The sequence below is a fragment of the Equus przewalskii genome, chromosome 24, assembly GCF_037783145.1.
Source record: "Equus przewalskii isolate Varuska chromosome 24, EquPr2, whole genome shotgun sequence".
NCBI classification, from domain to species: Eukaryota; Metazoa; Chordata; class Mammalia; order Perissodactyla; family Equidae; genus Equus; species Equus przewalskii.
This window is the reverse complement of record NC_091854.1, coordinates 28,648,639-28,674,131: the sequence shown is the minus strand read 5'-3', so window position 1 is coordinate 28,674,131 and position 25,493 is coordinate 28,648,639. Positions and strand designations below refer to the sequence as shown.

Sequence of the window (25,493 nt, the reverse complement as noted above, 5' to 3'; positions counted from 1 at the left end):
GCAGAAATGAAAGTTAAGGTTCTGAGATGCTCAGCTTGCTCTAGGAAAACCTGGGGACCAAGCTGAGTTAAATGGCCTTACCTTCTCTGAAATGTGGCCTAGCCTTTGGAGAGCAGTGGGAACTCGGCAGAAATCATGTCTAATGCGATCAAGCCTCTTACCTTTATTCTCTCAATGGAGGCCTCTAGCCTCAGCTGCTGCACGGTCCTCCTTGCCTGGGCGATGTTGTTGGTGCTTGCTGTTTTGCTCGACATCTTTGATTACTGTTTTTACCTGAAATCTGGAGAGAATTTTTTAAAAGGTGAACAATGGTCCTCTTTAAGTTGTTTAAGCATTCAAGTTGTTTAAGTGAAGCCTTGAGTGACTTTGGAGGAAAAGCGCGCATTTTCCCAGTCTTCATGGCCTCTTCCAGGTAATTTCTAAAAGGCCCCCTCAGCAATTCGGGTGGTGGCCTAGGTGTCTAAGCTTGTCACCCGTTTGAGCACCTTCATAAATCCTTTGCAGAAACCCAGTACTAGATTTATCCCTGCACCCAACATATGGCATAAAAGCAGCCGTTTCTAGTGTTTTCTAAGAGGAAACAAATACACATAAACATTTGCAGTAGTTGGGGGAGCCTCTGGCAAAAGTGAGCCACGTTACACGTGTGGCTGAATATTATTACCACTATGTACCTTAAGAGGGTTTGATTTTATTTCATTTTGGCTCTATTACCCAACTATTACTGGCAACAGAAACCGGCAAAAGAGAGTGCCTCTGGAGAACTTTGCACAAAGGGTACATTTTTAGGTGCTATCAAGATTTGCAATCGTTTGGAGAATGCTAGTTAGGCAGATAAGGACGTTTTTATTCAAGAGAAAGTGGGAATGTTTCGGCTGGAAGATTCTCAGTCATAGGCAGATCCAGAGCAAATGTCAAATGGGACACACGAACAGCCTGAAGCCTGAAATAGTTAATAAAACTTTATTGTTCCCTCCTCTGACCTCTCTGGCTCCATCCTGGGGGCCAGGGCACGTGCTAGTCCTGGCCCCAACTCCATGTTTGTGGGCTGCCTCTCCTCTTGGCCTGAGACCTTGGATTCCAGGCTGCCCTCTCCTCTTGCTACAGCCACCTGCTGCAAACAAAGGTGACATCCTGGACCTTGAGCTTCGCTCCGTCTGGTTGTCCATCGGCATATTCCAAGGGGAAGTCGGGCTGGGAAAAGTGCAGCCTGGTGCCCCTGCCATATATGGCTCTGCCCTCTCTGGGCATGGTGGTGCAGGCCTGGCAGCAGTGTGGCAGCTTTATGACTCATCAGAGCAGGTGGACAGTAGGTGTGCCTCCTCATGCTATGCAAGGGCTCAGCAAAGTCTTAGGGCACTGTGGCGCCAGCAGCAAACCCAGGCTGACTCAACCTTCTGGAGAGGCAGCTGCAGCAAGCAGATCCACACCAGGCAAGGCTGCAAAAGCCGCCAGCAACCCACGGGCTCCAGGGGGGCCACCTGCAGGCACCACGGCACTCCCCGAGTTCTACCACACTCGGAATGCTCTCAGTGGCCCAGGTCAAGGACTTGGGCAGGGTTTCTACCCTCTGAGATCAGAGGCAGCTTTGGGGCAAATGTACAAATAAATGGTGCTTTTAACTGTGTGCAGAACTTTGACGAAATGCAGCGTAATCAGCAAGCTCCCCTTCCTGAGTTGAACCCTGCCTCTGCCGCTTCCTAGCTGGGTGCAACTGGGCAGGTTATTTAACCTCTATGAGCCCAAGTTTTCTCATTTGTAACAGAAGGATAGTGCTGTCTTTGAGGACTCAGTTCGCTGATGCACATGTGGGGTATAGCACAGGACCAAGGCGCCCCACAGACAGCGGCTGCTGTCCTATTTATCCTGGGGGGTCACACCCAGCACAAGGAATCAGAACTGCCACTGACTGGGTCAGGTGGGCCATGGGCATCAGCCCTCTCTGAGCGCACCCCTGGGCAATTCTGCAGCACTCCAGCGTTAGGGCAGAATGGAAGGCAGGGGACAGCCAGCAAAGGATTCCCCTAAACAAGGAAACCCCAGTAGCACAGGAAACTGGGAGGAATCAAATGGCAGGGCAGGGTGGCCTTGCCTTGTCCTAGGCCTCGGACGACCTCGTTTGAACTCCCTCCCTCACTAGCTGTGTCTTCCTCAGATTCTTCAGCCGTCCTGCCCCATCCAAGGAGAGGCAAGGGTCTCCTGCTGGTGATTTTGCTCACCCCCAGTGGCCTGGCCCAGGCCACTTGTGTGCTCCCAGGCAAGCGCTTCTTCACAGAGCCTTTGATTTGGGACTGAGGCAGCCTCACCATGCACAGCGCTGGTTCCACATTTTGTTCCCTGCAGCATGTTAAACCGGGCTCCCCTGCCAGCTGGCGCTGGTTCTGAGGATTGGCCCCCAGCCTCCAGAATGCGAACATGACACCCTTTCTGAGCGGCCTGTGGTTTCCAGGCTGCACCCTAAGGACTTTCTAAATGTTCCCTTTGCATGAGAATAACGCCAAGCATTCTCCTCTTCTTCTCAACCTCCAGGGCAGAAAGTTTCCAAGACCTGAGCAAGTTGTCCTGTAAGTGCATGCAGGCCCACACGGCCCACACGTATCATCAGGGCCACAGTCAGGCTCTTTTATAAAACGCTTGGGGAGGTCCCTCTAAAACTGGCGAGAAACTCTGCATCGAGCACATGGAGTGCTTTCTTACTTCCTGACTGTACTACAGTCACGATTAAAAACAGCTACAACTGACAGTTCACACTTACCGGCTCAGGGCTCCTTGCCGCTCTCCTCGTGCTGACCTGCTCTTTCCCAGAGGGCCTTCTCTGCTGTCACTCAGACTGCTCCCTTCCTCTGGGGACCCCTCTCTTCTGCTTCAGGTGGAGCGTCAGCCCCTCCTCCTGCCCTGCCAACCTCTCTCGGCTCCCAACTCAGTTGCAATTTCTCTTCTCAAAGTCGGCTTCCCTCTGCTGGTGTACGGACAAGCCCACCCAGAAAAGCAGTTAACAAAGTTTAGGAGATGGGTGATTGTCACGGCTTCACAGACTATTCAACACAAACAAACAACTGTCTGCTGAATATTGTATAGGAAGAGCTTTGGCAAGTCAACTAAAGGGGGTATTTGTGGTCATTCCTAGAAAAAGCTGTACACTCAGCCACTGGAAATGAATATAATCTCATTATAACATTCTTCCTGTGGAGACATCAGATCAAAATTATATTCTTGCAATTTAGGGAGCCTCTTCCAGGAAGTCAGTCTGCTGAGTTGTGGCATGAGGAGGGCCAGAGCTGTCTGATTCTTGAGGGGCTGGGAGGAGGTGCTTATAGGAGCTGGAGATCTAGCTAGGATTTCCTCCCAACTGGCAGCTTCTGCATCTTCTCAACAGCTGGGCTGGGGCAGAACCAGACCAGAGGCTGGGAAACAAACCTTTCCCAACATCTCTGCACCTTCAGAGGCTTTTTCTTTGGTCTTCCCTCAATGGCAAGGACGTCTGGCTGTTTGTTTGTGCTACTAGGTGGATAAAAAGCTTGCTTTATTCTTACTTCAAGAATAGCTTCCAACGCAAACAGCACCTGATACTTGTATGGACCCTCAGGGTGCACACGTCACTTTCACATGCATCAGTCTGTGAAGCCTCACTATCCATCCTGAAAGGTACGGTACCATTTCATCCTCGTTTTACAGAGGAGGCAACTGAAGTTAGAAAAACTGTTCCAAGTTCACCCTCATCCGACAAGCCACACTTCCCACTGTACTAAGGAAAGGCTGCAATTCCAAGCAATTGCATTCACAAACACTCAGGGCATCAGTCCTGAGTGTGGTTCTTAATCAAGGGTGACCTTGACACTCCATAACCTGGAGCTGTGGGCTTACTGATTGCTTCATGTTTGTGCAACACTCCTTCTTGTCCAGAAGGCATCTGTCTGTCTGCCTAGTGCCCCGGAGGAAAGGCCTCCCCTCTCACACCGAAAAGCTAAGCAAGAATGTTCTTGCTGCTGCTACCAGGCAAGGACTGAGGTCAGTACCTGGAGATCTGGAGCCACCAGTGCTCTGTGCCACCCAGAAGGGCCCAGGCCTGTGCAGAGCCCCAGTTTGGTAAAACTCTGGCTGTCGCTTCTGCGGTTTTCATTTTTACTGTGGCTAACAGATCAGAATCAATGTCTGCAGTATTTAGCTATTCAAACAATCTGCACTGGTTTTAATGCTGCTGTTCATCGGAATTCTCACATTCCTAGAAATTCCTAGGAACAAGATGACCCATTAGGGAAATATGAACATTTTAATCTTTCTCTGGAGGGGCCTGAAGCAGGAAGAGGAGGGTGGGGATGGAAAGTGTGTCACAGAGCACACTCTGGGAGGGAGGCCCCAGGGAGCCCCAGGATCTGAATCACAAGTCATCACGGCCTGGCCAGTAACTGAACCCCTGGAGGGAGGCCAGCGTTCATGAGCAGCACACCCCCGTGCCTGTAATAAAAGGGCAAGAGCACGCTAAACAAAGGACAACAGGCGTCCACTTATCCTCTGATCTTGCCTTCAACTCTCAGTCTTACCCCTGCTCCCTGTCTGTCCCTATTCTGCTAAAGGGGGACGGCAATGTCCATCTCACAGGGTTGTGGGGAGGGCACGTGGGCACCTGTCAATGATGCGCCCTGCAAATACAATGCTTAATAAACGTGGGCCCCTGGGCTCCTTAACAGGAGCAAACCCACGTATTTGGTGGGAAATGAGAAAAGTTCAGACGGCAAAAGAAGAATTTCAAGGAAATGTGACCGTGCAGCAACGTCCTTCTAATGGGCCTGAGACGGAGCGCAAGGAGGACAGAGTTAGGCCCCAAAGAAGTCCTTCTGTCCTCATGAACACTTCTGATTTTCCCTCCGAGCCCGCAGGCTAGGTCCAGGCTGCAGGCAGGTTTGGTTGGACCCCACACAGGGTTAACTCAGTAGCGTGTGTGTGTGTTTTAACCTTAAATTTATTGTCAACATTTGAAAAATGGAGAGATTTCACTTTAAAAGAAGGAAAGGTTTCTGGAAAAATCAGAAAATCCTATAGAACTGAGCTGGATCTCAGTAATGGCTGCTCACTGGACATTCACTGGCCCCCCCTGCAGGGCGCTGTGCCTTGGAGGTTTTTAGTTCCCGGGACAGACTCAGGATCAGAGCAAGGGACTTGGGCTCACTCCTGCCCTGCCACTTCCTAGCTCGAGGGCCCTGGGCAGGACTTGTAACAGATCTAAGCCTCAATTTTCTCATGGGAAAAACGGGGATAATAACACTTTTGTATCTCCAAGGACTCTTAAGGCGTCAGATAAAATGAGCATGTGCATGTAATACAAGGAAAGAAGACTTGCTGAGCGCTGAGCACCTGGGTCCTCTGATCACATCCCAAGCAAAAGGCTCTAAACACTATGCGGTCCCTGACGGTTGGCGCTGGGCAGTTGCTCTGTCCTCCTCCTCCTGGGGTGCCTTGCTGAGCTGCAGGGGTGGAAAGTAAAAAGTACATCTCCTGGTGGTATCAGCTAAATTGTGTCCCCTCACATTCATATGCTGAAGTCCTGACCCCCAGTAACTCAGGATGGGCTGGATTTGGAGATAGGGCCTAATTTAGTTAAAATGAACTCCTTAGGGGGTGTCCTAATCCGATAAGAAGGGGGAATTTTGACACAGACGAGTACAGAGGGGAGACCATGTGAAGACAGGAAGAAGACGGCCACCTGCAAGCCAGGGAGCGAGGCCTCAGGAGAAAGCAACCCTGCCAGCACCTTCTTCTTGGACTTCCAGCCTCCAGGACGGCGAGACAATGAATTTCTGTGGCTCAAGCCCCCCGGGCCATGGTATTTTGTGATGGCAGCCTGAGCTGACTAAGACGCCCAGGTTCTCTTGCAGCTCCGGATGACAAGGACTCCGCCGACCGGATGCATTTAGGAGAGACCTGGAAGGTGGAAGTGACAAGGCCAGTTCTTGCTGCTTGGCTCATTTCTGCTGGCAAGCATGGTGGTGGGCAAATTGCTCTTTGTGGAGGTGGTGGCATCCCAGGGTCCAGTCACCCGCACTATGGTCACAAGAAGCTGTGTGGCTGTGGCGGCCTTCCGGTTCTTCACTTCCTCCTGGGTCTGGGGCCTGTTCTGTGGTGATGTCTGGAAGTTGGTGCTGGGGCTCCTCTGCGAGCCTGCCTCCCCGGGCCCTTCCATTGATTATGAACAGGGCACTGGGTACTCAAGCCCATTCTGCTAAGGCTGCCAAGAGCTCTTTCTAAAGTTTGCTGTAACTGAACCCCGACTGATACACAATTGCGAATCTGTCTTGTAATCTGTAAATAACCTACAGAGATTAGGTATGACTTCTATTATTATCATGCCATCATTGCCGAACACATCAAACTCAAGGACTTGAAAAGAGGGAGAGGTAAGACACAAAATTTTTTTCTCCTCTTCCCCAACCAAAGCTGGCTGGCCATGAGGCCAGGGGCGGTTGAACCTGTGACCGGCTGCGTGTCTGCCCTGCTCCCATCCAGTCTTGAGAGTGAAGGCCAGAAAGAGGAAGTTGCTGCCGTGCGGGATGGAGAGGGAAATGAGAGGGAGAGATGAGGAAGAGCTGTGTGGAGCGGTGGAAAATGTGGCTTGGGATGGAAGAGAGAGTGACCGGGGCTCTTCCAAGAGAAGTTCACAGAGGCTCAGCACCAGCAGGATGAAAAGAATGAGAACAGCTCTCTCTCAAGACCTCAAGAGAGCTCGTCCTCTGAAAGTAGCCCCGCTTTTACACTTGCAAACCCTCTGGGGGCCTTATCTGGTATCTTTGACTAGTTGATTTTTACCTGCCGTGGAGGGCACATGTCCCTGAATAATCATAATCATAATCAAAATAATGTAATGATAAAAGTTGACAACTACCACCATTTGTTGAGAACTTAGCATGTGCCAGGTAAGTAAATTCCATGAATCATTTCATTTAATCCTCTTACAGATGAATTCTTTTATCATTTCTGCTTCACAGATGAAGACACAGAGAGGTTGAAAAGTCTTGCTGAAGAGCACAATGATTTACCTAGCAGAGCTGGGATGCAGGGCCACCTGACTCCCAAGGTCATCCTCTTAACCAGCACTCTATACTGCTTGCCTCTGAACCTCAAGGATACAAGCAAGGAATTGGGAGGAAGTGGGGGCGAGTGCCAGCCAGAAGCACTGGACCAAAGGAGGCATGGCCTCCACTGAGGGTCCCTTCAGGGCCGGCTGCTATTTCGGGTGGCTGGTCCCCATGGCAACGCCAGTAGGGAGCTGGAGTTAAGTGGCCTTTGGAGAAGACGAAGCAAGGAGGATTGGTTCTTCTTATTTAAAGAAGAACCACTCCAGATTCCAGGTAAGGCTACTGCTAAAGACACAGGATGATCCCGTCACCCGCTTGTGCCCCGGCGAAGCTGGCAGGGAGCCGGGAGAATGAGCCAAGCCCGGGTAATAAATCCACAGGAGAGAGCCGCCGAGCCTGAGCAGCGTGCTCCTGACTGCGCGGTGTCTGGAACCCCTGGGGCGCTCCTTAGGAAAGAGCCTGACGCCCTGTGTCTGCGGCAGGGCCTGTGAATCTGCATTTAGAAGCTTCCCAGGTGATTCTGATCTACGTCCTTATGAGAAACGCCAATAATGCTCGCCAGAATCTCTGCCCCTTGGTTCTACCCATGTTTATTTTTCCTGAGAATTATAAAAAAAGGCCAACTTAGAAGAACACCACTTTCTATCTATGCTTAACTTTTCAAAGCTCTGAACAAGCCCTGGAAAATTCTCACTCCTTTTAATGACCTCAATTTACAGGATTAAAAAGCCTCCTTCAGTTTGAAATAGCTCTTATTGTTTAACATACTTCTTTGCCACACAAGTCTAAATTCGCTTTCTTAACAGCCACTTCCTTTTGGGAAGTGTCTCCTGCTGGCTTCGGGGCTGCTAGACCGCACTGCTCCTGCCTGTCCACTGGTCCTCCTGCCACAGCTCTCCTCCTCCTGCTGGCTGGGTATCCTCAGGGGCCCAGTCCTGGACCACGCCTGCAGCTGAGGGACCGAGGGCTTTCACAGTCAGACAAACCTGAACGCTGGCTCCTCACTCACCACCCCCAATTGCTTCACTTCCTTCATCTGTAAAACGGGAAGGGACAGTGATAGGACCTACCTCCTGGGGGGGCTTCCAGGAGGAAATGAGAGAACAGCTGTGGACTACTCAGCACCTGCCTGACGCGCAGGAGTCCTCAGTCAGGGCAGACCACGTTCTACCCCTCAGACTCCTGCTGTGACCAAGGCACCTCACATTCAGCCCTACCCCTTGACCCTAATCCCACTGTCTCAGTGAAGGTCTCTTTAGATAGACACTCAGATGCTGCACAGTGGCTTCCAACACAACACAGGTAGACCCCAAGGACACACCGCTGCCTGTCCCCACCCATTCTGATGTCCCTTTCGCAATGAGTGACACCATCACTGTCCTGGTCACCGAGGCATCCTTTGTCAGCCCTCCTTTAATTCCTAAGACCAAGTACTGTCCCATAGGAATGTGAGCCACATATGTCCATTTACATTTTCTAGTAGCCAAGTGAAAAAAAAAGAAAAAGGTAAAATTAATTTTAATAGATTTTATTTAGCCCAATATGACCAAAATTGAAATGTAAATCAATGTAAAAAATTGAGATTTCACTCTTTTTTTGGTACTAAATCTTCCAAACTCTGTGCATTTTACACTTCCAGCACATCCTGATTTGGTCTAGCCACTTTTCAAGTGCCCAGCAGCGACAGTGGCTGCCTCACTGGTCCGTGCAACCTTTGATCCTGGCACTTTCCACATTCTTGCTTCCTGCTTTGACAACACCCCCATTTTAATTGTTCCCCAGTCCTGGCTCCCAGCACCTCGAGTGAGGGCTAGCTCCTTACAGGACTCGTGTCCTTGTCTCCTCCAATCTCATCCATCCTGACCACGGGATGCTCAGACAGTACCACTCAGCTTATTCCTCTCCGGCTCAGAAAGTTCCAGGGATTCCCCAATACCCCCAGGAAAAGCCCAAAGGGCTCGGCTTTGTAATCAAGACCCTCTCTAATATTTCTGCACCATAATAAAAACCCTGATCATAAAAGCAGTTTATTACTACATAGAGCTTACTCTATGCTGGACACCGGTCCATATGCCAGTCCCCGTCAATACGCTATCCTACTGAACCCTCACAAGCACCGTGAGTAGCTTCTATTGTCATCCTCATTTTACACACAGAGAAGTTAAGTATGTGCCTAGAGTCAAACAGCTGGCAGGCTGCTTGCCTGGGATTTGAGCCCAGGCAGTCTGGGTCCCAAGGCCCAGCCCAGAACCTCCAGGGCTATGTTGCTGTTGTGTCAGGGGGCTGTCCCCCATTCTCCGGCGTTGCGGGCTGCGTTTACAAGTCCTCTCGGCAAGTCTCCACTCGCGTTTCTGCCGGCTCCTCTTGGCCTATTTCAATTCTCTCTTCTTTCAAGCCCTAGTTCACATTTTTACCTCTTGCAGGAAGGTCTCCCTAACCACTTCTGCTTCCACGGATGAACGCCCTTTATGAGTTCCTGCTGTATGCTTAAAGCTCAGCGCTTCAAGGACCCCTAATGGGCCGGCCCGAGCATGAGATAGGTAGGCAGGGAGAGTTGTGCGTGAATCCCCTAAAGTTGTGTGCAACATTCAGTGTGCACCTGTGTCAATTTTTCTGTGGTGAGGACTTCTAGCTAGATCAAGCTGTCGAAAGGGTCCGTAACACCACTCATTTCAATGCTTCAGTGTATGCTATTTAATGCCTATTATTACGTAACTGACTTTGTGTGTGTGAACATTGTCTTCCCACTAAGCTGTAGGACGTTTAGCTCAATAACAACAGGAGAGCAACTGCATGCGTTCATTATTGCTGTGTGCCAGGTACTGCATCAAGCACGCTATGCAGATATTCATTCATTTTATACTGTCTGCAACCAACCATACGAGGTCGGATTTGTCATACTTATTGAGACTGAAGCTCAGGAAGGTTAAATAATTTGCCCAACATCCAACAGCCAGGAAGAGGCAGAAATAGGATTTGCACTCAGATCCTTGCCACAGCAAAGCCACGCCCTTTCCCAGCAGGTGAGTTATCCCTGCCCTCTCCTCTCTCATCTTGACTAATGCAGAGAATAGGGCCTCCATAAAGGCTCGGGTTGGATTAACACACACGATGTGGCAACCCACACACCAGCCAGCGTGAACCTGGCCCCCGGGGTTTTACGTGCCCAGTGTTGGTGTTTGTTTTCTTAGAAACAGAATACACCCAGCTGCTTCCCACAGGTATCCTGCAAATACTGATTGTTCCAAGCGAAAGGTGACCCACCTACTTGGTTCCCTTCACAGCTCTGAGAAGCCTGGGTGGAGTCCTGGGGACTCGCATGCACTCGATCAGGGCCGGCTGCTGGCACTGTGAACACTCACCACCAGCAGGGGCTGGCCCCTCGTGTGGCACCCAGATTCTGAGAGCAATGCTGCTTTGCCCCTCCACACTGTGCCCCAAACAAGTTTTCAGCCAGCGCAGGTGGGCCCTGGAGAGCAGCCCCGATGGCGACCTGCAGAGGTGCAGAGCCAGACCCTTCTGAGGGAGGCCAGGCCGGGAGCCAGGCACGCCGAGGCCTGTGTCTACAGGCCACACCGAGAGTGACCTTTACACCAAGTTCACTCTGTACGCAGCGCAGCAAGGCTGGCTGAGAAACGATTTGCTCCTAGCTGCATGGCTGGCTTAGGATGGCTGATGTCTCATTAGTTTATGCACGAATGAACATACAAATGAACGGGTACTTCAACAACTGTTAACGCTGGGCACAACAGCTAACATTTACGGAGTGCTTTTTCTGTGCCAGGCCCTTTGGTAAGGGCTTTATGTAGTTACTTTACTCTTTGCAACATCCCTGAAAAAAAACTTATTACTATTACATTAACTAGTTTTCAAATCTTGAAGGAATACATGTAGTAAAAATGTTAAACAGTCCCAGAGGTTATACAACAAAAACTAGTCCTTCCACTCAGACTCCCCGGGGCAATCACGGTTATCAGCTTCCCAGGTTTCTTTGTGAAGACATCCTATGCATAGACGAACATGATTATTCACAGGTCTGTCTTAAAAAATACAAACGAGAGCATGTCATGTGCATTGCTCTATCCCATTTTTGTTTTTTTTTTGAGGAAGATCAGCCCTGAGTTAACATCTGTTGCCAATCCTCCTCTTTTTTGCTGAGGAAGACTGGCCCTAAGCTAACATCCGTGCTCATCTTCCTCTACTTTCTATGTGGGACGCCTGCCACAGCATGGTTTGCTGAGTGGTGCCACGTCCTCACCCAGGATCCGAACTGGCGAACCCCTGGCCACGAAAGCAGAACCTGCGGACTTAACTGTTGTGCCACTGGCCGAGCCCCTGTCCCCTGTTTTTTATAAGTACATTATATTCTGGAGATCATAGTAAAGATGGTATTATTAACCCATTTTCCAGATGAGGAAACCGATGCTCTCAGGGGTGCCTGGTGAGGAATGAGTACGAGCGCGGCTGAAATCGGCCCAGTGTCCTCGCGGGTCCCGCACACTGCAGCCGCCTGCAGGGCCTCTGCCCGGGGCTCAAGAGAGGACGCGGGAATGACCAGAGGAGAAGACAGAATCCCTGCCTAAGGGCTCCTTGCTTTGGGGGCCAAACGATGCTGCATGAAATGAGAGAATGATTTCCAAACCACATAAAAAGGTTCCCAACATACAGTCCCACTGTGCCCTGAGGTGGGGGCATCTGTGAGGGGAGGGAGCCTCAGAGGGGTGTGGCCCAGCCTAGAAGGGGCTTCTCCAGAGTGGTCTCCATCAACATCCCTGGGAACTTCTTAGAAATGCAAATCCTCAAGCCTCCACCCCAGACCGACTGAATCAGACACTCTGGGGGTGCCCTTCACCCAGAGTTTCTTTGAAGGGGAGGAACCGGATGGGCGGTGCCAAAGGAGTGGGCCGAATTTCAGAATGGTTAGGAGGGGAACAGGAGAGAGCGGATCAAAGCCAACTCTGTTCTGTGAAAATGGGAGCCACCAAGGGTTTCTGAGCAGAGGCGACAGCATAGGGAGTATTATGGGGAAAACAACCAAGGACCTTATGCAGGATGGAACAGGCATGGGAGAGGGAAGACGAGGTGGAAGATCTCTGTGCAAGGTCCAGGGGCAGCCGTATAGGAAAGGCCCAGGCTTTCGGGTCAGCTGGAACTGGGTTCAAATCTGGGCTGTGTCACTTAGCTCAGACTGAATGATGGTGAATTACTCCCTTAGCTTTGCTGAACCCCTATGTTCTCTACGTGTAAAACAGGATCACAAGAGTCCCTGCCTCATGGGACTGTAAGGATTCAATGACATCAAACAGAAGAGAGCCTGGCACACAGACAGCCCCCAGTGTTATTTATCAGCAGCATCATCCTTGTTATCTGGAGTCAGAGGTAAGGGTTCAAACAGATGAAGACAATTGAAATGCAAAGATAAAGCTGGGTGTGAGAGCTCTGGGATATACAGCGGCTGCTGAGCCCTCAACTTTGGAGGGAGAGCGGAAGAAAGGACTAGATGGTTGGGGACAAGAAGGGTGGCTTCAGAGGAGCAGAGAAGGGATGATGGAAGCTGCCAGACAGGGAAACTGTCACAAAAGCTGGGGGAGGAGAGGGAGGGAGTGCGGGGGAGGAGGCACAGAAGGTGGTGCTGGATCGATTATGATGAGTTAAAAATATGTTATACCCAGAAAGCACGCTGTACGAATATACTCCAAAATGTAGCTACTGCTGGGAGGTGAGAATTTTAGGGGATTTTTAGTGTTGTTTTTGTGCACTCCTGCAGCTTGTAAGTTTTTTTTTTTTTTCGGTCTTAATAGCTAATACTTATATAGCACTTAGACTTGCCAAGCATTGTTCTAAGAGCTTTACAGATTTTAGCTTACTTAATCCTCAAAACAATGCTATGAGGTTGTTACTATTGTTTTTCCCAGATTAGGATGAAAGGAACTGAGGGAGGCAGACGCTGAGAACACAGCCAAGGTCAGAGCGAAGGTGAGTGGAGGAGCCAGTGCTCCATCCTGGCGGCCTGGCCCCAGTGTGAGCTCTCAACCTCAGGTGATGCTTTTGTGATAAGAAAAAAAAAATCTCAGCAATTGTTACTCACAAAAGCAGGAAGAGGAGCAGTTCTCAGTTATAGGGGTAAAGGAGGAGAGAGCTCCTGGACTGCAGGAACTTCGGCGGCAAGCGCAGGGCGATAGAGAAGTGTGGCGGTGTGGCAGAGACACGGAACTGATGGCAACTTTGAGGTGCAGGAGGGATGTTTCAGGAGATGGCTGTCATCTGAGCATTTTCAGAAGCAGAGGAGGAGCGCTGAGCAACGAGGGAGATGAAGACGCTGGAGGGAGAGGTTAGCGGGGAGAGCTGGGCTCAGGTCTGGGGTCGGAAATGAGGAAGGAGACCCGAACGACACAGAGGTGGAAGAGCAGAGCAGCAGGCACCAAGAACTCAGGCCCAAGAGCCTCTAATAGGCGAGAAAAAAGGGAAACCGTCTCCTGACACCCGCAGCTCCGCGGCCAAACTCCCAGACCTCACCCTGCACAGAGGAAGCCAGCCCAGGAGAGCACGTCCTGCCTCATCCCGTCTGTATAAAGTTACACCTACGGAGAGAGAAGCTAGGAGTGGGAGAGGAGAGAGGAGAGAGAGGGAGCAGGACTGGCCATGAGTTTGTGGCTAACTGTCAAAGTCGGGTGACAGGTCCGCGCGATGCGTTCTATTTCTGTGTCTGCCTGAAAATTTCAAGAATAAAAAGTTACAAGGAAAATTCTATGATCCTAAACACTTCATAACCTAGAACATGATAATTATTAACACCATAAGATAACCTCTGTCATTACAGAATGGAAGAGATGTTAATTATTCTCTACCATTTCCTCCTTCAGATCACGATATAGCGAGTATGTCCAATGTCCACAGTGCAGAGGAAGTAACTGCCTTTTGAGGAGGCACAGACGGGATTAAAACAGCCATGATGATCTGGGCCCTCTGCCCATGTTGTACAGAGCTCAGGCCCTGGGTCAGAGGCCAACGTTAAGCTTGCCAGGAAGCATCGCTCCCTGTGTTCACCCACAAAACCCAAAAGACCCAACACTGTGGTCCAGGCACCATAACGTGCACATGCCAAAAGTCGACAAAATCAGACACTTAGTTTTTCTTTCTTCTTTCATCTCACCTTCTTCTCCCATGAAACTCCAGCAGGAAACGTGCCCTACCTCCTTACAAACACGTCCGGACTTGAGAATTGCCTTGAGGAAGAGCAAAGACTGCTGGATCCCGATTCTTGGGGTGACAGCAAGGTGAACATTCTGTGCTGGCCCTCTCGGATAAAGTACTTGTTCTGAGCCTCACAGTACCTACAAGTTTATAGATTTCAAAGGGAAAAGCACTAAAGATACAAGAGGTCCCCTAGTTAGCTTCTGGGGACCTGTGTAAATTGGCTAGAATTCTCCCTCTAAAAGCAAACTTGTTCATTCTCTCCTCTATTTTAAATGTTACTTGAGGGAAAGCATGGGCTAGGAAAGCAAGTCAAGTTGTTTAAGGTCCAAGCCTCATGTGCACCATAAACACAATTTAAATAATTTTGCACCCAAAAGGCACCCTTGTGCTTCAGCTCACCAAGGTTTGTAAAGTTTCAGAAAGTCCCCAGTTCATCTCAAGGACTGATAGAAAATTCCTCAGAAATATGCATTAACTCAAGTTCATTAAAATTTTTCTTTTTTCTTTTCTTTTTTTTTTTGTGAGGAAGATTGGCCCTGAGCTAACATCTGTTGCCAATCTTCCTCTTTTTTTTTTTCCTCCCCAAAGCCCCAGAACATAGTTGTATACCCCAGTTGCAAGTCATTCTAGCTCTTCTATATGGGATGCCACCACAGCATGGCTTAATGAGCGGTGCTAGGTTCGCGCCCAGGATCCGAACCAGCAAACCCAGGGCTGCCAAAGTGGGCTTAACCACTCAGCCACGGGGCCAGCCCCTAAACTTTTCCTTTAAATGAGACATAGAACTTTTGAGAAAAAGGGTTAAGTCAAAACAAATACATCGTGACAGAACATCACTTAAGACAATTGGAAAGATGACACCAATTTAAATATGCAGCATGTTGCTACGAATAACTTTGTTAAGATTTGTTCTCTTAAAGGCCAGAATTTCACAAAACGAGATCATCAAACGGAATGGAGTGGGAAAGATTCCTGCCCGTAAGCCCTGGAAAAGAATTTCTATGGCTACTCTCAGCCCCAGACTTTCTGGGCCAGAACTATTTCAAATATTCTGCTTCTCTCGGTAGACTGGTGACTTACTGCACCACGAATCCCGAGTCAGCTTTAAAATGACGGTCATCATACTTTTCATAAATATTCACCCCTATTTCACCTACCAGAGTCCTTGAGTCTAATCCTCTACCTGATGGGGAGCCCATAGAGGCCAAGTACCACATCTCATAGTTCTTTACCCCTTCCACATACAACACACAAAGAACACACACGTATGATCTGATTTGTTAGGACACACATGGACGGCCTTGGAAGGAAGCGACAGCTCTGCAATCTTTCCTCTTCATAATTCAGGTAACAGGGCACACGACACTCCTCGGACTGGACAGTGAGCAGGAACTCAATAAACCCTTTATCCAATGAAATGAAGACACAGGGTCTGTGGCAGTATTTCAGGTGAGCAGTGAGGGCTTGAAACCAAAGTTTGAAAATCAGAATTTCTGGAACAAATGGGGATCATGTCACAATACAAGAGGATTCCTTCAGGTTATACTTTCTCAGATGTGTCCTCCACTGGACGAAGAGGTGAAGTCAGAGAAACTAACTGTTCAGCTCTGATTCTAATTCAATATCAATACGGGACCATAATAAACATCTCCAAATTATAACACCTCACCCGGCTCCTTCTGTGTCTTGAGCACAGTTCTACTTGAGTCTCCAGAGCAGAATACTAGTGCACAAACCTTCCTCGTTCCTGCACTTATGAAAGGGACGGGGACACAGGCTTCAGTTTAGGATACCTGCCGCCCTAGGTTTCCAAAGCAGCTGCTTATCTGACCTCTGTCCTCAGTGGCACTTCTCCCCTTTAGGATGTCTGTAAGCAAGCGCACTTCAGATGCTGCAAACTCTGGAAAGACAGACGCCCCCCACGGCTGCCCCTGCTCACACCTGCCCAGGCAGCTCAGGCACTTCGAGAGGAGGAAAGGGGACCCCTGCCCGGGGGGAATTCATCTTCCGAGTGGCCGAATGTTTTGGGAAAGCATATTAGAACAACCTAAAATTTCTGGCTGGGTGACGACGTGCAAGGGCACGCTGTTGCCAATTTTCAAAGATAACAGCACAATACACGCACAACCCCGAATATAACGGATCATTAAGAAGGCATTTCTGTGAAATGTCACGATTCCAGATAAAGCAGAAGAACTCTTGAAACGAGTGCATTTTTTAGCACCAACACTGCTGGAATGTCCCACCCTCCTGACTCTTCCCTGGGGCATCTTCACGTCTCTGACTGTCCCCTAAGTGCCCCCGGGGCTGACATCTTTCTCTCTCCGAGTCCTCCAAGTTCCAGTGCCTTGAAGATTTTGCCAGAAGGCCTGTCTTCCTCTCTCTGCCCTCTCTCATCTACTCCCGAGGGCTTGCAGAGGACTCTGACATCTGTCTGCCCTGGACCTCTGTGTCTGCGGGACCCTCCCCGAGGAGCTGGCCTGCTCCTCAGACTCCTCGGGAGTCAGACTCATTCTCCACATGGGAGGCCTTTCTCTGGACTCGGCTTCTCAATCTCTCTGCTGACAAAACCACCTTTACTACAGTTACCGAGACTCAAAACTTTCCTTCTGTTTCTGAGACCACTCCCTTGTTCCCTGACATCCAAAGAGGGGGACCAGTCCTACAGGTTCCGTTTTCCTATCTGTGCCTTCCTATCTGACGCCCCTGCCATCGACCCTGTGGTCAGGCCCTTCCTTGGTATGTGCTGGGAGATGTCAGCAACGGCTTCCTTCATTTTCTTGGTTTCCCTGAGTTTTTCCCCAACGGCTGTCAACCTGTCAGACAGCTGGTCATGGACCAGTAATCCTAGATAATGGCAAAAGCTAATTGAACAGATAGGAGCACGCCTTCTCTGTGGGAGGGTGGCTGGGAAGGAGGAGCCTGGGGGCACTACCACTAACTCAGCCTGCCCTTCTCCCCCGGTGGCAGCCCCTAGGGCACTGCACAGACGCCCAGGGCTCCTTGAAACACAACTTGAAACCACTGCTCTGAGCCATCACCGACACCACAGCCAGATACATCTTTCTGAAATTCAGCTCTAATCATACGCTGCCCCTCGAAAGCCATCAACCGGTTGGTGGGAATGTAAATTACGGCAGAATTCATTCAGGCAGAGCGTCACATGTTGCCACTGTAGTCCTAGGTGTGCACCCAAGAGAAACGTGCACATGTGTTCACCCCAAGACGTGCACTGGAATGTTCAGGCAGCACTATTCACGTGAGCCCCCAAATGGAAACTGCCCAGAGGGCCCAAGCAGGAGAACAGGGACTCACTCAATGGAACCGTCCCCAGCACACAATGAACACGCTTCAAACACATGCAACAACGTGGATGCATCTCACAGACACGATACTGAGAGAAAGAAGTTAGAGGCAAAAGAGTCAAAAGGAAGAAGTCCATTACGTACAAACGACGGGAAACCAATCTACGCCGTTAGACATCAGGCTAGTGGGTTTTTCGAAGGGGAAAGTGGCAAAGGGGATATAACGGGGCTTTCCCAAGAGCTGGCTACGTGTGCGTTTAGCTTGTGGAAAAAAATCATTCTACTTACGATTTGAGTAGGTAACTGAACATTATGCTTCAATAAACAGTGAAAAACACACAACAAAACAAAATCATCGACTGCTTCCAATTAACTGTTCAAGTAAATGCAACTTTCACCGTGGCCCAGAAGCCCTTTACAGTGGGGCTGTAATCCACTTTTCTGGTTTCTTTCAACTGTTTCTTTGCTTCGGGGGCTCTTTACCCCTAAGGGGTCCAGGTACCTTCTGTGAGATGCCGTGGGTGTGCACGGTTTCTGGGGAGAGGGTCCATGTGTTAATCAAAGGGGCCCTTAACCCAAAAGAGGTAAAGGAACACCGTCCTACTTGGAGCTCCTCAGCCTCCGTTGCTTCCCCTCAGGAAGCCCTGGCCCCTCCTGGTCTCCGCTGTTGAGATCACGTTAGCTTACCTCCAGCACCACGTCTCTGCAGCTCCTCCAAACAAAACGAGCCCCTCCCACCTCCCCACAACTGTTTGTCAGGGCTCTGCTCTGATCCTTCGGCAGGCACTGGGCATGTCCAAATAAACAAACCCTCAAGGAGCTTTAGATTCAGCAGAGGGAAAACAGATGCACCCACAAATAACTTTAAGCAGAAAAGCAGCAATAAGGAGAGCGCGAAAGGTCAGCCCAAGAGGAGTTTGGAGGAGGGAGTGAGTCATTCTGGCTGGGGGAAATCTGGGCAGGCTTTATGGAGGGGGTGGCACTGCACACGGCAGGATTTGGAGCTGGGAGGGGAGGGCATTCTAAACGGAGGGGCAAAGGCTAGTGCTCTGGGACCTGGTGCCATGCAGGGAAGGGCAGGCAGTTAGGTTTGTCCGAGCAGAGACATCATGAAGAAGAGCTAGAAGGGGCGTGGGCTGGCTTTCAACGGTGGCTGCCAGGCTCAGGAGTTGGAATTCGTATGCTGAAGGTAACTGAGAGCCACTGGGAAATTGTGAGCAGGGAATCATATGATCAGAGGGTGCCCCCTGGACTGTCAGAAGGATGGAGAGGATCTGTTTCTCCTCGGAGGGTCTGACACACACTGTTCTGTCTCTACAGCACAGAACTACCTCTCGCTCCGCAACGGGGTTACCTGTGTGCTTAGTTTTTGTGCTCCGCACCCCCACCAGACTCAGGCTAACGAAAGACAAAAAACACTTTTAGTGTTACCATACTGCCTAAGGCGTGGTCAGTGGATATTTACTTAACAACTGAATGTGCAGTGTCTACTTAAAACGGTTTTTGAATGAATGAGAAAAGAGTGGGAAATTGGGAAAAATAAATCTCCACAGAGGATATAACATAAATGAGCCGGACAAGGTCAAGGGGCTCCAGTCAACCTTAAGATTCGCTGTCTCTGCCCAAATGTTCACTATTCTGAATGACTGACATCTGGAGGAAAACACTTGTCACAAAGGAGAATGCTGACAGTCACTCGCGGCCCCGTTACAGGAACGGACGTGCGGAGCGGTGTCCCCTTCTGCTCTTCAGTGGCTGCTGACTAGCAGGCAGCGTGGCCTCAGAATAAAGGGACTACTCTACCAGGAGAGTCCGGCTCAAGGCTCAGCACCTGGAGCAAGCAATCCAAGAGCCCAGCCTCGCCCTGGGCCCTGTTCCCTGCCTTCCGGTGGCACCTGGACACAGACTGCACCAGCTCCCAGGCCCTCGGGCTTCTTACCTACAGAGTGGGTTTACTCTTGAGAGCTGCAAAAAAAGGCTTGCCCTCCAAATCAAGAGAAAGAGCAAAACCCTGTATGGGGAGAGCAAACAGTTCAGGCTCGGGCGGCGGGTCCCCTACGCAGAACCGCCAACACTGATGTCCACTGGGCCACATTTTCTTTGGAGCTCACCACCTGTCACCTTTTGCAGCTGTTCCACTTCTATTATCACTTCTCACAACCACCCTGTCAATCTAGCAGATCAGAAAACTGAGGCAAAAGGACACTCGATGGCTTGCCCGAGGCCCCGGGGACCCAGGAAAGAACCCCGGTTCCTGCCTTTCAGACACGGCTCTCCCACCCTGTCCCACTCTCTCAGCTCTCTTCCCCTCAGCGGGGCTCCAGGGTTTGGGGGAGTAGCTTTCTGAGGGAGCGAGGACTGGGCAGAGGTGACCCAGTGATGATAAGTGGCTTCCTGGCAGCTGTGCCCACTTGTATTTGAGCTTGGGGTGGGCCCCTCCACTTGGTAAGGGCCTGGGAGATTAGGGCGCTTTATCACGGCTGAGGGTGACACGGGTGGAGCTGAGCCCGGAGGACCGGAGCAGTCTGGGTGGCTTCCCCAGGGGAGGCGTGGGAAAGGAAAAGCAGAACCAAGCAGCACCCTTTGCAACCACACAGGCTGGAGCCCCAGCTGCACGGCCAGCACACCACTCGGACTAGGACGGGCGCTGGCCTGCTTTGGGTCTGCTCGGTGTTTCCTTCCTGCTCCTGCAAGGCCTCCCAGCCCAGCAGGGCGGCACCCGTGCCTAACCCCCGCTGTTCAGTCTAGCCCTATTTTTGGAGCTAGCTCAGGGGTGCCTTTTACTATTTTCTTCTTTTTTTAAGTAACAAAAGGGATATGTTGAAAAATTCAAAGTATGTGCGTGTGAATTGAATGAAAACTTCAAACTCTTTCCTTCTAATTTCACTCCTCGTGGGTGATCACCGTCCAGTCTTTTTCATGCCTTCCACACCTCCTTCTGCCTGTACAAACATGCATCCTAGACACGGACACAGTGTTTTAAACAAATGGGATCATATTCACATACGGTTCTGCAAATTCCTTTTTTCACTCAACAATAAATATATCATGAACAGCCAGCCTTGCTCAGACAGAGGCTGGTGCATTTTTCTAATTTTAATTTCTCATTTTGAGACATTCAAAATTTACAGGAAAAAACACAAAGAGCAACATAAACAGAGAGGATTCATTTTAAAAATGAGTAAGTTCCTGCAATTGCTCTCCTTCTCCCCAGTGGACTTCTCCCTAATCACCCTGGTGTCAGTGTGGGACCCACCTCAGCCCGTGCAGGGAGGGGAAGAGCAAGGCTCTGCTGAGCTATATCTGCCTGTGGCAGGCCTTTCCAAGGGGGGGCTCGCTGGCTGCCTGTGAGAGAAGCAGTGCAGAAGCTGAGCCTGCAGGCTGCACGTCCTCCAAGAGGCCACTCCAGGCTGGGGAGGAGCTGTTCCGGTTAGCTGCAGGTGACGGGGAGTGGCGAGCTCAGTGAAAGTGCAATTCTTTGCAATTGTTTCCCCTTCTGGAAATCCAGGGGCCAGTGGTTTGCAGGGACAGCTGCCTTATTGAGGCACAGGGAACTTGAGCTTCTTCCTCACCAGCACATTCTCTCTGGAGACTCTGCCCGGGCCACCCACAAGCGTGTGGCTAACCCTGATAGCCGGCCCCTGTCGCAGAAGGAGTGCGTGCTAATCCTGACTCAGGGGCAGAGACCGGAGCCCAGGTCAGAGCTGCTATCTGCACTAACCAGACGGTGCCGGTGCTGGGCAGAAGAAACAAGGGCGGCTGGAGAGAGCGCCAGGGAAGGAGCAGGTCTCTGCCCTGGAGTCGGGATCTGCAGAGCCAGGGGAAGAGGAAGGGTGAGCCGCCTCTGTGCAGGGTCTTCTGAACACAGTGACAGCATTTCGGCTGGAGCCGGACCCCCCCAGGTAGTAAGTGTTTTGACTCCTTCTGCCGTAGTTATTACATGGAGTATTTCTGCAAGTGCACAACACTCTTCTGGGTCCTTCCAATGCGCTGACTAATCGAGTCCTCACAATCGCCCTATGAGAGCGCGCTGTTCTATTTCCCCCCGCATACAGATGGGGAGAGGGAGTCAGAGGAAGCGTTTGAACCCAGGGACTTAGGCTCCAAAGCCCCCACACTGAACCACCAGGCTGCCTGCCTTCTTATGCTAGTGAGGCATTTCTCAAAATGCACAACTTCATAGGTGCATATGGAAAGAGCTTCCACGTCACATATACTTTGGAAAGTCCTACAAGGGAAAGGTTTCAAACGAAGATGAGCAGGCTTCTTGCACGTACGACCTCTCAGGGTCTTTCTCCACCGAGACAAACCTATGATCTGCAAGAGGCATGGGGTTTGAAGTGTGTTCCCAGGACATGCCAGGCGGTCAGTGTTCTGCTGAGTACGCTCTGAGTCAATGCTCGCAAAGGGAGTCGTCAGGAACTGGGCTGAAGTTCTGGCTCTCAAGATTAAACTAATTTTGTGACTTTGGAAATTGCTAAACCCGAGACTCAGTCTCCCCATCTGCAAAATGAGAACAACCACCGTCTCTACCCCTCCTGGAGCTGTGGTGGGGGTTGAACGCACAGTAAAGTTCCTAAAACGGTACCCGGCTCTAAGCAGTCAATAAATAGGAGCTGTCATAATGATTCTCAAGTGTACTGAATAACTGAAGAAGAACAAGGGAATCAGGAGAATTCCATTTAAAGGAGCAAAGAATTCCTACGAATAATGTAACTTCTGAGCGATCTTCACTGACAACAGTGTCAGTGTCAGAAAAATATGAAAAAGGTTTACACAAAAGAAAACCCAGAAACACCACAGGGTGCATTACCATCCCAAGGGAAGGGGGATCTAGGGAAGATATTGTTAAAAAATAGCTCAGACAGAAAGTTTCTTTGGCGGAGGGTTCTCTGATACCATAAGAGACAGACCAGGGACACGGGCCAATTTCCTGAGCACTGAACCCAGCAGAGACGTCCTTCGTTCACAAGGGACACAGCCAGGTGCTGGCCCCTGTGCTGGGGAAAGGAGAGACAAGCACGCTGCCTTTCTGTGGGGATAAATCCTCATCACTGATCAGAAAATGGCTTGGCATCAGCAGGATGCCTTCCTGTTTCCATCTTAGGGAGTGACTCACGCATCCGCCACTTCACTCACAGCCACTGTGGGAGAACTCTGCATAGAAACTCTGACTCCACAAAAGGCACCCTCTCCCCCTTGGCCTGACACTGCACTGCCTCTTCCGGTCATGCCTGCCAAACGTGACAGTTGACAAAAAAGAAACTCCCACTCCCAAACCCTTACCCCCTCGCCAAGTTGCAGCAGAGGACTGCTGCCCCTCCCCCCCCCCCATGCAAAAGTGGAAACCAGGGGCACAGCCCTCGGGGCCAGGACCCAGGGCACCTGAAGCCATTCGCTCTCAGTGGGCCCCAGCGGCTGCAAACACTGGACCTGCTTCCTGTTGTGCAACTATGGAAATGAGCCCTGCACTCGGGCCAGGACCAGCTGCGCCACGTGGCAGGGAAGTGTGAGTCATGGAGCCACCGGGGCAGCCTCTCTGTGGAACTCACTCCCACGGCCCACAGGCACAGACTCCTGATGCCAGCCCCTGGGTGGGGGCCCCTCGTGTGGAGCTGACAGGCATTCTTGGCTAGCACAGCCTGGAGAAGACAGGAGCCAGGAAGATCAGGAGGTGGCGATTGAGTCGGGTGGGTAATTGAAACCCAGGGGACTGGCCTCCAGGCTAGGCCCAGAATGGTTTCTTTGGGTCACTCCTAAACTGCCTCAGTTTCCTCAGGTCCAAGATGAGAGGGGCTCACCTCTTTCCGCAGGGCCTCACTGGTGCAGGCACTGGATGTGTGTGCTTTCTAACACCCACAGCGCTGGGAAGGAAGTGTCTCCCTCCCCGTTCTGCAGACGTGTAAACTGAGGCCTGGAGGAGTGAGGGAGCAGGCCAAGGTCCATACAGGAAACTGAGTTGTGGGGCCAGGATTTGAACTGAGAATTGTGGCTGTTCAGATGTGTCCCCTCCTAAGATTCTACATGGTCTCCTAAGCCTCCTTAAAATGATGTTTGCAACTAAAATCAAGTCTTAATTTTCGACACGAAGAATTACTCACTTGGTAAACTATCTACCACAAATGAAAAATTATCCTTTCATTGACCCTTCTTAGATTTCTTATTCTTTCACTTTGCGAATGTGTTTAGGGAACTGTACGCGGATTTTGAAATTAGCTAAAGCAAAGTCCCATCATAATTCTCAAATTAAATCATTAGCAAAATAAATCACTAAAATGATTCCACGGCCAAACATCAATGACTTCTGTTTTCAGGCAACACCTTGTTTATGGGTCTGAAGAAAGCTGGTGTTGAAAGATTGGGCCTATGGGTGGTGTGGACAGAGCTTTGGGTCCAGGTTAAGCATACCAGGGTCCAGCTAGGCCCAGCCTTTAATTAGCTGCGTAATTTATACAAATCACTTAATCCCACTCCCCTTCTCTTTCTGCATCAATAAAACGAGGGGCTTGGACGGGATCCGTGTTCCCCACCCATTTCAACGTGAAGACTCCTTTTAAAGTAAAAACACTAAACTCCTCTCCAAAGACAGCTGTTCTTTTGGAGCCTATAGGTTATGACAAAAAATTAACAGAACTATTGTCTATTTTATTAATTGCAACCACATCTACATATACTTGAACAAGAGTCATGCATTGATTCAAGACATTATTTATTCAGTTTATGGTCAATGTGCGGCCTCTGTAAACATTCTCTCACCCTTGGCAATAAACTGTCTACTCCCCTTACCATCCTCTGTCCACACATTTTGAATTTTTGCATCAAACGGTGTCAGAGGTTCCTTTCAGTGTCAAGCTCTGATTTTATCACGTGCCAATTATTTCTTAAGAAGCTACACACCAGGCGTCTATTTTTTCTTTGGAACAATAAAGCAAATTTTTAGTTAGTGATTTTGTTTTGCACCAAACCGCATTCATCGTGCCACAGTTTAGTAACAGCCACAGATTAATTTACTCATCAGACACCTACCGAACGCTCATGCTGGGGACACAGAGGTGAATAAACGCACGGGCCTTGGCTGGTCAAGTCTCCCACAATCCTGAGCCCTCTGTTTCTCCCCAGCTTCAAACTTCCCCTGGAGCTCTGGCGTCTAATATCCACCTGCTTGCTCAACATTTCCACCTGGATAGCTAAAACGCATCTCCAACCTAACCTGTGTAAAGCACCCCCTGATTCCTCCCCCAATGCCTGCCCAAATCCTTCCTCCTTGGCATCCCCATCTCTGAAATGGCAACACCGTTCACCCAAAGGCTCAGGCCCAAACACTGTTTCACCGAGGGGATAATTTTTAAAGGTTGTATTGCCATATAAAAATATTTAGGATATCACATTAAGTAAAAGCACGTTTTTTACCTATGCTACTCACAAGGTGTACACAACTATCTATACAAACGGACAAAGAATGCTCAGAACATAGAAAGGCGAAGTTAATTTGCTAGATAGGACTCTGAACACTCTTTTGCTACTGCTGTTGGAGCAATAAAAACAATTAAGAATATAACAAATAAATAAACAGTTCTTCCTCACTGACCCAGAGCAGGAGTCTGCAAATTATAGACTGGGGGCGAAATCCAGTCTGCTGTCATTCTTTGTAAATAAAGTTTTATTGGAACACAGGCACATCCACTCGTTCATGTGTTATCCAAGGCTGCTTTCGCCCTATGATAGCAGTGTTGAGTAGCTGCAACAGAGACCGCGTGGTCCACAAAGCCTAAAATATCAACTGTCTGCCCTTTTACAGGACCAGTCTGCCCACCTCTGATCTAAGGTAATGAAAGCTCATGGCTGTTCAGAAGTCCACTACAAACACGACACAACAGGTGCTCCAGGAAGCTGGAGGAATAAACAGGGAATCGCCTGTTTC

General features: G+C 50.0%; 1 protein-coding gene across 6 annotated transcripts in view; it reads right to left on the bottom strand.

The window, feature by feature from the left end:
* The window catches only part of GNG12 (G protein subunit gamma 12), a 116,695-nt gene that overhangs the window by 5,564 nt on the left and 85,638 nt on the right, over positions 1–25,493 (bottom strand). For 5 of the 6 annotated variants that reach the window (XM_070592334.1, XM_070592331.1, XM_070592333.1 and 2 more), the window contains exon 3: positions 162–280. In XM_070592334.1, the coding sequence (XP_070448435.1) occupies positions 162–254 (93 nt within the window). In that variant the 5' untranslated portion in view covers positions 255–280. Of the gene's footprint in view, positions 1–161; positions 281–2,755; positions 2,896–25,493 lie in introns of those variants that run through there. The other variant, XM_008540778.2, reaches the window with a different exon arrangement.